General features: G+C 30.8%; 1 protein-coding gene across 2 annotated transcripts; it reads left to right on the top strand.

Moving 5' to 3' along the window:
* Positions 1-987: 987 nt before the first annotated feature.
* On the top strand, positions 988-16,627 carry LOC132951729 (uncharacterized). Of its 2 annotated transcripts, none has more exons than XM_061023650.1 (3): positions 988-1,100; positions 14,949-15,315; positions 16,332-16,627. In XM_061023650.1, exons 1-3 carry the CDS (start codon positions 1,086-1,088, stop codon positions 16,625-16,627), a joined length of 678 nt encoding a protein of 225 aa, XP_060879633.1. In that variant the 5' UTR covers positions 988-1,085. The 2 variants fall into 2 exon arrangements, with proteins under 2 accessions (XP_060879633.1, XP_060879634.1); XM_061023651.1 differs by having other exon boundaries at positions 994-1,100; positions 14,952-15,315.
* Positions 16,628-17,550: the final 923 nt, after the last annotated feature.

The raw sequence follows: 17,550 nt of genomic DNA, 5'->3' as shown, positions 1-17,550 counted from the left end.
ACAAACAGCTTTGATTCAGTCTTTCCACGTACCACTGCAAATTTGAATGGTCCTCAGTCCTGTGATTGGTCTCAGGTCTCGCAAGAAGTAAAAGGAACCTTTCAAACAAAATTCACCACAAGAATAAAAAAAAAATAAAAATAATTTTGTACCACAAATCGTTTCTCGGTATACTAGCACAATACGAGTCAGTGAAGAATCCATTGAACAATACTCCTTTGGAGTTCAATGATTTTCTGAAGGGTCTATCAACGTTGTAAGCATCGGAAAGGGAAAATCGGCGGAAAAAAGCAATATATTTTTTAAGAGGCTTTATTAACTTTACTGATCATTCCAGCTCGAGCCAATTGAGATGATTGGCATACATAACTTCTAGGAGTAAAAGGTTAAATTTCAAACCAATCAACCGAACTGGATGAAGACAAACCAAAGAACACAAAGAACCAAAGTGGGCTCTCATTGCCTCTCCACTAAAATGTTATCCTCCACAATACATTTACAATTATATACTTCGTTGTTTAATTAGTTGTCTGTGATATCTCGTAAGAACTATAAATAAATCTAATCGTGTAAAATGTAAACATATTGTTTTCGCATCATTTTCAAACAACACTAATATTTTGAGGAAATACAATAAATTGGAGGGAGATAAGAACTTTTATTTCAAAAATACAAATCGGACTGCCTGTTCAACAGGTTGCCTATAATGACGCAGTATACCTATCAGACATTTGGTTATAATGGTTATAATATGTAGTGGAGAGACAAATTATTATACATTTGAATTTAGTAGTATTTAAATTAGTAGTATAAAAAGTATAAAAGTTACGTATTCAAATCTTTAAATTAAGTAATAACTAATAAGGTAAAACTTATAAAATATTATCACATAACAGACAGGGACTTAATATAAATCGTAAATGACATGGAGTCAGATGTCTGTTATATTTAACGTGTCTGACATTATTTCTAAACAAATTATTTTCAGGTATACTTAATCATAATGAATGAGTTTTTTGTTCCTGCTGAACAACCAGTAATTATAATATATAGATTATATAGTCAAGAGGGATATCACAGGCTACATGGCCATGAAGTATGTACGTATGCATTTTTTAATTTTTTTTTAAATCAGTTAATCCAATTTTATTTTAATTTTTGTTATTGGATAATTTAATTTTGTTAAATTATTATTTATTGTTTTTTTTTTAAATTATTTGTATGTAACTATAACTCATTATGCAAAAGTAATTTAATTGTGTCAAAAAAATTTAAAAATCTACCTAATTTACTGAAAAAAAAGCAATCGTCGTTAATATAAACATTATTCCACCGATTAAATTTATTGTAAAATCTGTCACACGCTTATCCACATAAATCCATTAGCGCAATTTCAAAAAAAAATTAATTCTCATAAATCCAGCTATATGAAAATAAAAAAAATCGTAAAAAAAAATCGCAAAATACCTAAATTAAAACACGTGACAAAAACGCAAATTATTTCCTCGTTATTACTAAAGAAATTTATATTCATATAAAATAATAATTGTACAGTGTTTCAGAGAAGTGGAACTAACTGCTATCATTATAAGACATTCGCGGTACAATCAACTAATGCTCGAATTTTCTGCGTGGAATTGTTGGTTGTTAGTGGCGAAAGGGTGAGGGTAGATTACAAAAATACGCATAATTTATTTCACAAGTCATTTACTTCACTTCTCTATTTTAATTAATCAAGGGACGCACAGAACGAGATGCTCTGCGCTTGCTTTCACTTTAATTTGAAAATATAGCTGTAGTTTTGCTTTATATACTTATCAAAAAATTATAATTTAAGACAACATTTTCAAAAATAAATATAAAATATATGCTAATGAAAAATAATAATAAATACGAGTAAACATAATATTTTAGCATTTTGAATAATACGATATTTTGTGACATTTATAAAGCACCTATGTGCGTTGTAATGTCATAAAGTACGATAACGCTCGATCACCATCACCCGGTTAATTATTAATTATTATAGTTATTACTAACCACATACGTACTTATTAGATAGGCAATATTTGTGTGTGTGTTTCGTACGTAAAACTTGGTATCCGAGTCTGAAGTCACGGCACCAGATCGTAGCCATCATATTTGGACCGCAACGACGGCGCCATTTCTGGCCTGCGCCGACTCCGATTAGTAAATGGCGACACACAAAGACGTGTCTATACGTTTATATTATATGACCGTAATCAATATCAATAGGAAAACGATTCTAATGCGTTTATTTATAACGAGCTTACTGCTTATATTATACTACGATACCCAAGACCGGGTAACGGTCCCGAGGTTATGGTCGCCGTGATGATTTAATTATCTATACATCGAACCGTATAGGAATCGCGTCGACTCTTATTAATATAAAGCCTAACTAAACGATCGGCGAGCAGGCGAATTTCGTGTACCTACCCCACCACTTCAATCGTTTTACCGGTGTGTCTGGATTAGAAAATTAAATTTTACCCGTATACTTGTATGGAACGTTATTCTAGTTGGAGCAACGGTCCCATACTTTATTTATAACTTTAGATGTATTGCCCACAGGGGCTCGACGATTATCTATCCTGGCTTACCGCAATATCTATAATAGGTGCAGGTGCAGGAGGAGACGGAGGAATATTATGATCGATCGCTGCTCTGCACCACGCCGTATACATACAGTATATAATATTATATTATATCATATTTGCCACTTAATCATTTCGCAGTCAGCTATATTATTACATACTCGATGGAATCTGATATATCTAATAGTGGTACCTAGATAATGTTCCATACACGCACGTTATCATAGACCTATTAACAGGTCTATGCTCGTTACGGTGACTTGACTCCAAACACTTTGGATCCGTACCAACTGCAATTATATTGTGCAATGGAAATAAGATATCTAAGTATACGTCGCGGCGTATAAGACACGAGCGTCGTTATTTTAACCTAAAAAAAAAACATTTTAGTTCCATCACGCGGTAATATTTAAAGCGTATAATATTGTGTGTATATTCGCGGTTCGGAGGGGAAATTTAGTATAGGGAATTTCCGCAGACTTCTCTTCGTTAAACTAGGTAGAAAAAAATACACATATTAGGTATACCTACCTTCTACGGTTATCGTAATGGACGTGGTTCTATTTCATCGTCATAAAAGAGCAACAATAAAAAATGGAAAATCGTCGTTTAAGGCATCACTTATACTGTAAAGTGTACACTAGCTGTATATTATAATATCGACTGACTTGCCATTTTATTTGATTATATACGGTCTCGTGAACACGTTTTATTTGAAAGCTAGTCTGCAATATGTGTCATCAAGACGTGTTTTAAACACACATTTTAAAATTAACATATCACTATACAAAATATTTCCACGGTATAAATTATTTTCGATTGAGACAATAACATTGTTCGATAGGTATTATATGAATGGTAAATTGATAATCAATACCTACATAAATACATAATAGGTATGAATGTATGATAAAGACGAAAACATTAATAGCAAATGAAATAGTAGCTCATTATTAAATCATTTTATTAGTCATATTTTTCATTTTATTTTCAGATCAAATGCGTAAGAATATATCATGTAATATAAAATTATGTCTCTAATTTAAGGTAGGTATTCATATTGTTTTTATATACAAGACAAAAATACTTAAAAAGTATACTGTGTCTCTGTGTTAAAATTAACTAATTTTTTATCTGAATCTAGACCATAATTCTTAATAATATTATTAATTTATTAATTAACCAATTAATGTATTTTGCATATAAATACGAAAACCTCGCCTATGACGTCGGTGTATATGTAGATTGAAGGTAAATATTTTTTTCTCGGAACAACCTTCGATTACAATCTAAAGGTTTGAAATGTTTTCGTTCATGCGAGACAAATTATAATAATAATAATAATAATAACAACAATGCTATTCAGTATTTTTGCGGGTAGGTACACAAAACGAGATAAAAAAAATAAAATACATATTGCAGCTAATGTACGTGTTGTATAATAATTCGAATGCGTTAAAAAACACTCAGTAGGATAGTCTAATCCTTCACCGATTTCATTCAATGCAGTACCGTTTATAGTATTAATAATGTTAATATAATATATATATATATTAGGTCGATTGTCGATCGTCAATCGATAATACGTCATACAATTAATATACAATTATAAGATGCCCTCGGTAGTGTCTCATCTGACTTATCGAGAGGATAATTTTTTAGTTTCTCCAAGCTTTTGAGTCCCAGCAATACCGGCGCACCATCTACACGCGAAATTTCAAAAACTATCCACTCCCGACCGATCTGCGTGTTATTCGTTTGCTGCACACATATAAATGGGTGTAGTACTTACTAATAGTATAGGTACTAACACTGTTAAATGCTCATCAACAGAATGATTATACAATGTACCTATACATGATATTGTTATTGTTCATATTATAATATGTAATGAACTCGAAGAATATATGATAAAAAATTAACATTTTATTACTTTTGGTGCCCTGCAGTGTCACGTTTTTTTCTCTTTAATTCCAATAATTTAAGCCACGTACTTCTACGTAGGTATATGTATATATATATTATTGTATCTATTGCAATTAATTTTTTTTTTAAATTTTTTTAAATCAAATATATATCTACACATCGTTACATTGTAGTTAACTGTGCAATTGATTATAATCTATAAATATACAATCAGAGATGTCAGGTTCGGTGTAATTTTCGATTCTGAATATAATATTGGTTTTGCGATGAGGTAAATTTTTATATATTTTTTTGATTGTTTGTGTGTCTGCAGATGAAGACACTTTTTAATTTTTATTGTAGAAAAAATGCATCGATCTTCAATATCGAAGTTTCTTTGATTTATGGTTGAAAATTGGTTCTAGTTAGTACCAGATGCTGGTCAAATGTAAAAAATTTCTTGTATTTTTCTGAGTAATCGAAAAACTAAAATAAAATTACAGAAAAACATGGAAAATACCAATTTTTGACAAATCTAATTTTGTTATTTTGTTGTAAATCAAAAAGAAAATAACCATAAAAGTAGATACTATAATGTTCATCGTATATTTATTTAATTTTCTACAAATTTTGCACTTTTTGACCTCTAAGTAGACTGAAATTTTCAACTTTTTTAGTTTTATTTTTTATATTATATTGATTTTTATTTTTATGCTCGGAATCAATTTTGAAAAATAATAGAAATTAATATTGGGTAGAAATCACTACGCATTGAATAACTTTACAAGTTTTAATATCTAATTCAATATAGTATAATATAAATACACTTATATAATATTTATGACCGAATCATCTAGGATTATACAAAAATAAATTAAAATTGACCAATAATCACAAACTTTAAAACAGGCGCAGGCACTATATGATAATAAGATCAAGAAATTTAGTAGGTAAGTACTAATAACTGTACTAACAAAAGTATCTATACGGCTATACATTAAAGTTTTAGAATTAAATTAAGACTTTGAAAAACAGTTCAAAGCCCGTGGTCCTGTAAAGTTTCCATGTAAAATTGTGGGTCATTATATAATTATAGAACAATAGGCCTTTGCTGACATAGTTCAACCTTAAATATAGGTATGGCTGAATAAGCCCAACTCGCCCAAGGTACATAATTTTAACAGTCCAGCAAATGGCGTCACGTATCAAGGATTGTTTGTTTCGACACCAAGAACGTGAACACTAACTAATTTATATTGTTTAAAAATGTATTTATTAAAATTATTAATAATATTATTTATATAACATAATTGTGAATGATTTACCGACCAACCTCTGGATTATTACAACGATTTTGAGTGGTTTGATGACCTATATTTATATTTTAAGTGTCTTAACTATACCTAACTGTCTAAACCGTCTGACGAAATATTTTGAAAGAGTTAATATATCAGGTTTATCGTCCTATTGAAAATGGTTGTGACTACCAATACTTTTTTAGACGGTTTTTAACCAGTTACTGAACCTAATATTGATAATATTTAATAATTATTTATTCTGATCACTCACCCATATTTAACTAGATAGATACCTATTTGTATGCTCCATGTGACCATGACAAACATTTTCTTAAAGACTTTAACGCCAGATTGAATATAGGTACTACCAACGTCAGTGATTATTCGATCTATGGTTTAGAAAAATAATTATATTTATATATTCTGAACATCATATTATTTTTTTTTAATTTATTCATTCACACTAGATTATCAGTATAATATTATATGTAACTTTTTCTATTAAAAAAAAAATGCCATGCCCTTCAGAGAAAATCAATAATACCGTCAAACTATTTTATATAAAACTTTAATATTATACCTAAAGGTTAACTAGAATTACTGAAGAAAAAAATTGTTTTTATAGTTTCTATGTTCCTGCTTTCACTAAATTAGAATAATAATATATGAAACAAAGTCGGTTCGCTGGAATGGTGTAAATTATTCAAACATTTTTTTTTATTCACATAAATAAGTTTTGGGGCTGACTCCGATTTTCATAACACTTATAATATTATTATTACAACCCTCCCCCCAAAAAGATATTTATGATTCATAGATTTTCCTTGCAGAGCAAAAATATCAAGTATCGTGCAATTTTGTTTTAGAACTGTTAAGTACAATATATGTACGTAAGTACCTACTTAAAGTATTAATGTAATATTTTTTTAAGCCAAAAACCTTGAAAATTAAATAGATTTATTACATATATATAGGTACTTAACATATTTTTTTTTAATTTTTGAAGTTTGAACTAATAAAACGTGTCAAAAACACGAAATCGTGTAAATGTTTTTAGTTTGAAATAAATAATAATATTATGTGAATACTGAGGTGGTTATGTAATTTTTTGTAAGAAAAGGATGCATATGTGAAAATTAAGTTAATTTGGAAGTTGTAATAAAATTTAAGATTTTAAACGTGAGGGGTGTTTCCTTAATTATTCAGAGAGTGATAGATTGAAAATATGGGTTTTATGTGTGTTTGATGCGTTAGGACAGTCAAATTTGTTTTCCAGGGAGTACGATAATATAACGTCAGTTTATCTATTTATTTGATCAATTGTAGAGGGCTTTTCACAAAAGCCGAAAATTGAGTATTTATCAGGAATCATTTTGTACATATTTTAAAATCGTAGTTATACATTTTAAAACTTATTTTTAATTTTTCACAGATGATAGGAAAATAAATTGTTGGTAGGTTTGTCTGGTTTGGAAACCTAGTTATAGTTTATGAATTAAATTTTCTACTGAAAAATAAAGTAAGAGTCGATGATATTATATAGAGTTATATGTGTTGATAGCTTGATGACATTGTTTGGAAATTTAAATGCGACTTCCATCGTGATTAAATCCATTCTAAAGGAGTTAGGATTTGAACATTTTAAAACCTTTGGAGTTTAAATATGAGGGAGGTAGCCAGTAAGATACAAATCAATTGTAGATATGTTGGAAAACTGATAATTTCTATTGGGATATGGTTTTATAATATTTGCTAAGCGTGCTCGAAATAATTCAGATTTTCCTGCATTTAAAGCGCATCAGGAGTTGTTAATGGTTTTCAAAGAGATATTTTATTTTTAAGACATTTCTTGGCTGCTCTCGAAACTGCGACATACTTAGTTGTCGTCGATAAATTCCAAGAGTCAGTAGATACATATCCAGAACTTATAATATACAATAACAATAACATTATAATAATTAATAATATAATATTTGAGTGATGATTTCGTCATCAATTAAACAAAGTTGAACCCACCGTATTTTTAATAGCATCTTAAATTACTTATATTAATATAAATAAAATATAAAATATCCTTAGAAATAGAGGCTGACTAAGAGTCTCTGATCAAAATAACTTTTCATAATATGCAATGAATTACCACTGGATTCAAATTTAACACATTCATATTATATCATTAGAATGACGTACTCACCAATGACAAAGGATACTCGAAATCTACTATTATAAGCATACCGAGTTCCCTGGTTTTTTTGTTGTTGGTATTTAATCTTTGAAATGTTTGAAACCGATGATTGTTTATATAGTTTGCATAACGTTGTATATAATATATATATATCTTATCAATGGTATTAAAGATTGCTTCAAAGAATATTCGCCAAAGCTTGCATTATTTTACTGCAAACATAGGTAAACTTTATTCTGCTGAATTTTATTATTTTGACGATAATTCTTCATTCAATATTCTGTTAAGTCATAATAACTATATAGTAATAATTATTGTTAGAAGATTATAATTTATTATAACGATTTTAGAGCTAAATTTTTATTTTATCTATTGTTCTACATTCATATGATTTACATATACTATAACATTAATACATCATTTATTGATTTTAAAAGATATAATACTGATGAGTTATCGAACATTTTAAGGTTTATTTACTTTTAAATTGTTTTTCAATAAAAATAAATGTATTATTCTTTATTTTATTTCATATTCTGATACAGTATATCCACCTTCTGTACGTGGACGCCCACACGACCTGTTGTTATAACTATTATTAGTTATTTATTTAATTTTCTTCTGATTGTAAATACTTTAAAACGTAGCCAATAGTATCTTTATTACTAATATTTATTTATTATATTATTACTTCTTCTTCTTATTCTTATCGTGTCCGGATATTATTACTAATTGTTATCTATTTTTCCAAATGCTAAAAAAAAATCTAATTCAACAACAATAAGATAAGATGACTTACGTCAGTAAAACTTTAATTAATATAAAAAAAAATAAAAAAAAAAAAATAAGTACAGTATATTTGCCTGTAAATATGTCTGTGCATAAATATCGAATAATCTATACATTATAATAATTATATGGTATGTATTTTATTGATGTTAACAAGAATTATAACTTTTAATGAGTATACACTATATATTATATATTTATCATTTAGGAAATTTCTAAAACTATAATTCGTTCAATTTTTTTAAACCAAAATGTCTGAAAAATTTACTGTGATAAAAATAAAACAAACAAAAATGTATTAAAATTTAAAACTGTTTTTCTTTTAAAAGATCATAAAAGTTGTAATAATAAGTAATAGGTACGGCTCTAAGTATAACTCAACATTTCTACTTAATTTCTACTTAGTTACCTAATAATATGCTATAGGTACAAGGCACATAATGTATCTATATAGTATATAGTATGGCTTAGGTAAATTAACAAGGAAAAATCAGGGTTGATTGTTTAAAGAAAACAACTTTACTGTTTACTTATAATACTGAATCGACTTACGTATTGTTTACCAATTGAAGAAAAAAAAACAATCTTGACGTTAGCTGTATACATTATTACCGTTGAACTATTGACATAATATTATTATTCGTTCATCGATTTATCTACCAACATAATATCGTAATAACATAATAATTATAAAGCAAGCTATACAGTATATCTATAATCGCGTAATGCACAATAAGTTCTGATTTCAAATGGTCAATTATTTCAACCAAAATGTGCCATGCAATTTTTGTCAATCATACCGATGGACCTGATAACGCGAAAAGATTTCTGAAAACTGATTTGAATTTTTTAGTATGTCTACTTGAGATACACTTTTTTTTAAATTTTGTTTCAAAACTCCTATACATTTTGTTTGAATATTTCAAATTTACGAAATTTGTTCATTATTCGAAAATTATAAATTGAATATCCTTAAATGTTGCCTGATCGATCTCAAGTAGACATACTAACGAATTCAAATCATAAGTCTTATCAGGTGACGCGTTATCAGGTCCATCAGTAGGATTGACAAAAAGTACAAACAAATGAGCATACGCATTATTTACCATTCACGCGCCAACGCCGTAGCGGTGACTTGTACATGAGCGTGCGGAAGCATTCTGCAATTTCTTTTACACACACTAATGATTACTTACTACACACACATTTAAAAGAGCCGTGTGCATACAATTTGGAAATTGCCTATTTTGACCTCCTTAAAAACTGTCCGTTTGCATTCCACTTAAAATAAATTTAAGCTGTAATAAACTGCAAACATAGCTATAATTAAGCTAATATACTATAGGTACCTACAGTATATTCTATAGTGGACGCCATTTTAAACTTGGTAGACCATGTGCCTACTTTTACGCAGACATTTGCAATATTAATTATGTAAAGGAAAATTTGGATTTCATAGTTTAAAAAAATTAATTCATGTTCAAATTACATTAATTTAATAATAAGGTGTGTAGGTACTTATTGTCGGCGTAAAATCGTTTATCCCCTACCACTCCCATTCATATATCAGCTATCATTCCACCCGCAAAAACCATAAGTACCTATGTCGATATACAGACGCATCTGCAGCAGTATAGCTGTTTTAGACAACTACAAGTCTACAACAGTCGATCGATCGTTTATGCGGGCAATGTTTTGGCGGTCGCTGCAGCGATTTAAAAACAATAATAATATATGCATTTTTATCGTCAAATTTTTACGATATACATTTTACGAGCGTCTGCCGGAAACGCAGCAACTGGCAATGACGCATAACAATAATAATATTGCGCATATGACTTTTCACACAGTGTAATAATTATTTATACTATACTATTATTACGGCAAACGAGCTAGCGTATAATATTATTATGGTGACGCGTGCGATAATATACTATAAATGTAATATATTTTCAAAAGAAATTTTTCAATTTGACATATTATTATTAAGCACTGCGCGTTTCTGTCGACATTATAGTAGTTTTGCGACGCGCCGCGATATACTATACCCATATAATATAATATAATAATAATACGCGACACCGTTTAAACGAAATACGTGAGACGGTGTTGACGTGTTTCGCGAGTGGGAAGGCGAAATAGTTTACTGCAGTTTGGGTCAATGCATCGAAAACCGTTTTAGGTCGCCCGCGTTCTTCCTTCGCCGCCGCCACCGCCGCCGTCCCGTCCGCGGTCGCTTCGTCGCGGCGGTGGTGGCGGCGGCACAGACGAGGAAACGCTTTTCCGACCTCCGCACGCCTATGCCGGCCGGCGAATCGATACAGCGAAAGTGCATATCCCCTGAAAAGCGCCGCCGCCAGATCGCGACCGCGGCGACGAACCGGACGGAGAAAAAAAAATTATCCTTTTCCTCACACGCGCCATAGCTAAAGTGTTATCGTGTTTTTGTGTGCGAGCTGGTCTCGTACGGTATTTATATTATATTATATTAGTGTCTTCGGACGTGCATATTAATATTGGTCCAGAAAACTACTAATGCAAATTATATTTTTGTCCTGCTACGTGCGTGAACCTTTAGGTACTTTTATTGAATTACTCTACCGCAAAACCGCGGCTGCGATGAACACCCGATAAATTATCTTAAATAAAAAATTATTAAAAAACCATGATAATTTTATATTTGTCTTAGTCATCCGATACGATCCGACCTGGCCACGTACACGCGTAATATACCTATGCTCACTGCAGTGCAGTAGTAGGATCCGTATAGTATAATATAGTGAATAAATTGGAAAAATACAATCATTTTTTGCGCTCTGGGGTTTTTTCTCGAGCTTTGAGGCACGCCGTTCGAGAGGCGAACCAATTTGCATTGCGTCCCGAAGTTAAACAAACAAAAATAAATCATCGGGATGGATAGGATACATGATAAATTAAATGCATGTTTATTTTCGGAAAATAGGTAAATCGTTGTATCTTATCTATTCCATTTGGGAATAGATATTACGATGTAAGTGGAAATCGTGTAGGTACACTTGCACACACACGCGCGGATAAAAGTACTCCACACAACGAGAAAAAAACATATTTCACGGTTAGCCTGAAAAAAAGAGAAAATAAGTAAACATGTTGCTCTGAGAAATAAGCGATAAATAGCGAATGGTTAGACCGGCAAAGTCTTGGAATAGCAACCTATAGCTATATACATGGATATTGAATTGGTTCGAAATGTTGTGTTTTTCTTTTCTTATTACCTAATGTATAACACTAAATTCTTTTATAAATATACAATAAAAAATATACGTTGAAATATATGGCTTCTGGTAATAAAATATAGTCTGTAGACAATAGTAAGAGGTCCGTGACAAAAATAAGTATGCACCCCGAAAATAACAGTTGAAATAAGTTCAATTTGATCACAGTCTTTCACGCAGGTACTCACCAGGTCAATTTACAATAATAATTATTGTAAACTAGTAAATTTGTAATTAAGATAAAATATATAATATTGACGTAAAATGTTTTAGATTAAAATTATATCAATAATAATATATAATACCATTGAGTATAATATATATTATTATATTGTTGTAATATATACTCAATGATTATATACATACAAAAAAATAATTTCACAATTTACATTATTTTATTTCTACGATAAGGGATTACATATTATAGATATAATTATACCTAACAAATAATTAGCTATTATACACCAATTTCACGCTATTGTTGAATACATATAATATAATTCCAGTTAGGCGTACGGCGTACCTATATGCCATTGCGTATATTACCTATGTTATTCCATGTATTGGCCATAAAAGATTTACTTTCAGCGCACGTGAAAATAGTGTGAAAATCGCATGAAAACTATATTATTGCTATGCCCGGGAAACAGACACGATGATCGGTTAAAACTTTAAAAGGGTCACACGAAAGGCGAGGCTTGGCTACACGAAAATAATATATACCTATTATAATATGTTCTCGGTTCGAATGTTTCTACAACTGACCTTTAACTGCACTTGATCCTCGCGGGCTATTTGTATTGTGCCAATACTTTTGTTATTATAATTACTACCTATATTGTAATTTAAATACAGACGGACGTCGATGACCGCTGGTCGTTGTCCCACTTCCAATCGCCCGCCGTCGACCATGGTTTTAATTTTGCATAACTATTTAAAATAGTACCTATTAAATAAATATATATTTAACTTAATTTTTACAACTGTTTATTATTTAATTCAAACTTAGTCCAGAACATTAATCACCTGTGTTTTTTCAGTTTTTTGTACGCTGTCTTTGTTTGCGGTATTTAAATTTTCATTTAATTTATGAATAATATATGAAATATTACAATCTAAGAAAAATTATTATATCTTGCTATTTAAAATTGAAATATCATAAAAATAATCCAACGTATCAGCACAGATAACGTTCTTAACTTCAACGCACTCCCTCTGTCACCAGCGTTAACATTCTTCTTATGTTTTTTCACATTCTGCTTCTTGGACTCATTAATCAACTTTTTACACTTATTATATAGTGTCAAATTGTCACTACTACGATATCTAAGAATTTATAGTAAAGTACATTATTAGTATACATAATTTTCCTTTTGTTGTCTCAGCTTAATTGCATCATTGACCTAATAAATAATTAAACTAAAAGTATGATTACAAGACTACAATTCAAACTTATAAAATAATATAATAATATGATATTTAATGCTTAGTACAACACATAATTTAGTATACATATATACGTGTATAATGTATATATAATATGTCTATCGATGGTATCTATATTCAATTTAGCTTCAAAGGATTATGGCTAAAGGTTACATTATTTTACTGAATTTTATTGTTCGGACGATAATAATTTATTTGATATTTAGTTTAGCTATTATAGTAAAAATTATTATTGGGATACTAAAATTTTAAAAAAAAAAGTATCTACTAAAAAGTATAACCAAAAAAGCCAGTAACCGGATCAATGAATTTCGAGTGTACCTCATAATATTATGTTTCTAAGTCACTGTGATGTATGTGTTAAATTTGAATTCAATTGTAAACCATATTGCACAAACGACAAATTGTTCTGAATGAAATCTATATATATTAGTATATTTTATGATATAAAAATATCATACATAATATACATACACAATGGATAATATCCATCATACATAATGCTATTAAAGAAATTTATTTTACTATTTACAGTAATACGGTAGGCTGGATTAATTTTTGCAAAATTCATTAAATGTATTTTATTACTAGTATTTAGTTATTATAATAGTATACATGTATAGCATATAATATTATTGTTATTAACTTTTGAGTCAATACTTACTTACTGTACTCAGTAGACCTAAGTGAATTATATATAGGTTTGTGGTACAAATAGACAATATCTTAAAATTAATCTAAATGTTTTGAATATGTTTAAACTTTCTAGTCCCCACGAATAATATTTTTGAACTACAACAAAATACCTAACTAAAATAGTTATTTTTTGTTTAAACAGACATCTAATTTCGTCCAAATTTGAAATTCATATTATGTTAATAATAAAAAAATGTTTGTGATTATAGTTTGGTTCCAGTATGATTGTATGAACTACTTAATATGAGGAACCTATTGTATTGAATTTTCGAGCCTTAGCTATATAAAACTGAACATTTTATACATTTTAAATAACAAAATAATTTGCAAGTTTTCGTAATTTCAACGTTGTACTGATATGCGCAGTATAGTACCTACATAATATATCAATTGTATTGACGTACAATATTTCAATTTAAGGAAATAAACTATATATAATAAAACACCGTGTAGGAAATTATTTGTTGCCAGTTGGTAGTAATGTCGATCAAATACCACCCACTAAACTATTAGTGTAGGTATATATCGATGGTAAAGTTTAAAACCGTAAAATACCTAACCTATTAAGTATACCACAGAATTATAGCGATTTAATCGGTTGAAGTTACAAAAATATCTTCCTCGACATTAGATGTTATAACAATAAAATAACTGTATACCATATAGCTACAATGCCGAGCAACCAGAGGAACTATAAAACAAATAATATATAAAATATATAACGATTAGAATAATATTAATTGTTTTGACTTTCCAGCAGATATTATACGAATACAATATGATTCCGTCGATAAGAAAGCGCATGATCGACAAGACTTTTCGACAAGACGGTTATCGCAGAGCTGCCGGTGGGAAGTCTCGTGTCTCGTTCCCCGATGTCGACGACATGAATAATAAAGTCAATACAAATACTATCGACACACTGAAACACGATTTGGACAAGCCACCATCTCCGAGCCAAAATGCAGAGGACCACCAGCGGCTGCAGACCTATCAAGTGGCATATGCAGGTCCGTCTACAGGTGGTCGCCGTCGTTATCGGCCATCCTCGAGGATCGACAGCCTGGCCAAGCCCCTGGCTCGGTTGCGAAAACCGTCGATTCGGCTGAGTGCCGTTTTCCGGGGTAACTGGGCGCTATATCGCAACTATAATAATATTATTTGAACTATGGCAATAATAATAATATAACGCGTAGTATGAGTTAGATATTATTATGTCTTATTACGTCGGTTAAAAGAAAAACACATAGGTACACAGAATAATTTCATTTGATCTAGACCATATATAGTGTGACTACCAAACGTATTTTCTTAGTGGCGCTCATTATAGGTATATGTATAGGTACTATATAATGACACAATGTAGAAGTGTTTAATCACGTTACTAATAATAGTTTGTGCTTTCAATAGAAAAATATATAATACTATGAATAGACTTGATACTAAGACTAAATTTTAAACAAGTACCTGCCTGGCTGCCTACCTATTTTCTTAAGAAGGTAAAGACAGTGTCTTGTTTAGTACGTAGGTACTATTAAATTTAATTATAATATGCAACTTTAACACTTTTAAACCAATTACTAAGTAACTATACCCACTTTAAGCAAAAAAAAAAAAATTGAAAAACGAAAATAATTTGAATAATTTGATAGGTGTAATTAGTTTTAAAACTATCAGTTTTATTTAGATTCCAAATGATATACTAAGGGGGCTTTTTTCAATAAAATAATGTATTGATTTATAATATTATTTCTGAAACTGTTTATAATGGGAAATAAAATAATAACTGCTAAAAGTTTCGTTTCGCTTAAAGTTTAGCTATTTACATTGTTATTCCACATGTATGACCATGGTGCTCTTTACAGATAAAACTAAAATATCACAAATTTAAATTAAATATTATTCAACTGAAAAGAAAAAATAAATATCAACAGCTCCGTATCTCCACCCTGTTCTGGTTATCAGCACGTTCCTGCTCGATTTATTTTTGGTTTTTTTTTTTTCACAAGATACATTTGCATTTGAGATCGTAGTATCTTTATAATAACTACGACGCAATATTTATACAATAATATTATATAAAATCGTTCACGAGTCACGACACGGTATAATTATATTGTACTGGCCTAATATTTTACAGGAGTTGATCACCAGATTCCGTGGTGCAAAAAGGGCCCAAACGTTCCCAATGATAAACCTCAAGTAGTGTGCGGTCACCCACCGCCACTACCACAACGAAACAAAACAGGGGTGTCACGTGCTGCTCTGAAATACGAGGCTTCAGAGCACATTAAACGATTGGCCAAGCACCGTCCAACGCCGAAAGTGGACGACGAAAAGAAGTGCTTCATGGTGAAGCCATTGTCGCTTATTTACAAGCCGTCGCTCCGTATCCAACAACTCTCCAAGCCCCGGATCCGCGAAGTGAAGACGTGATGATGGTCGTTTCGAGGTTATTTCCATATAAATAAATGTATTGGAAGCATTTTGTCCGGTATTTAAGGTCGGGTAAACTATCTACCGATTGATTCAAGTACTGGCTTGAGAGAAGTTAACCAGCTGACACGTCAGAAGTTCACCGTCTGCTTCCATAGCCGACGCATAGGGCATTTTTACAAATTCACGGTGTTTAATGCGCATTCCAGTTTAGGTAAATAGCTACCGATTGAAAAAAATATTTTTCTTTGCTTATGTTCAAGTAGGTATACCGACTTGAGACCCAGAAGTTAGCAGTCTGCTTCCATGGCCAAGACAGTCGGACCTCATACAAAATTGGCCGAGCACCGGGGTCATGCCGAACTCGGTCAGAAACGATGACAGAAGTAGATGGTCGTTAACTATTACAAGCCGTTATTACAACGGAGAAGAACTTCTGTCATCATTGCTGACCGAGTTCGGCGTGAACCCCGGTGCTCAGCAAATTTTGCTGTAAGTGATTCAAGGACTCGTTCTTGAGAGTAGCACGTGACACGCCTGACCTGAATTGAGGTGGTAGAGACAAGAGGCGGCTGGTGCACCATCCGAATTTTTCGTCTGGTAGCGTCATAGGGCCCTATGGAAGCAGACAAACTTCTGGCTCTCAAGCCGGTATACCTACCTGAATATAATACAAAGAAAAATTTTTTTTTTAATGAGTAGCTATTTACCCAAACTGAAATGCGCATTAAACACCGTGAATTTGTAAAAGTGCCCTATGCTTCGGCCATGGAAGCAGACGGTGAACTTCTGACGTGTCAACTGGTTAACTTCTCTCAAGCCGGTACTTGAATATAAATATAAAATGCAAAGAAAGAACGTTTTTTTCGATCGGTAGATAGTTTACCTGACCTGAAATACCGAAAATACCGGAAAAAATACTT

The sequence above is a fragment of the Metopolophium dirhodum genome, chromosome 9, assembly GCF_019925205.1.
Source record: "Metopolophium dirhodum isolate CAU chromosome 9, ASM1992520v1, whole genome shotgun sequence".
Classification (NCBI taxonomy): Eukaryota; Metazoa; Arthropoda; class Insecta; order Hemiptera; family Aphididae; genus Metopolophium; species Metopolophium dirhodum.
This window is presented reverse-complemented; position numbering and strand designations above follow the sequence as displayed.

Coding starts and splice junctions, on each gene's coding strand:
- LOC132951729 (XM_061023650.1), top strand. Junction 15,316..16,331: donor GCTGAGTGCCGTTTTCCGGG/GTAACTGGGCGC, acceptor AATATTTTACAG/GAGTTGATCACCAGATTCCG.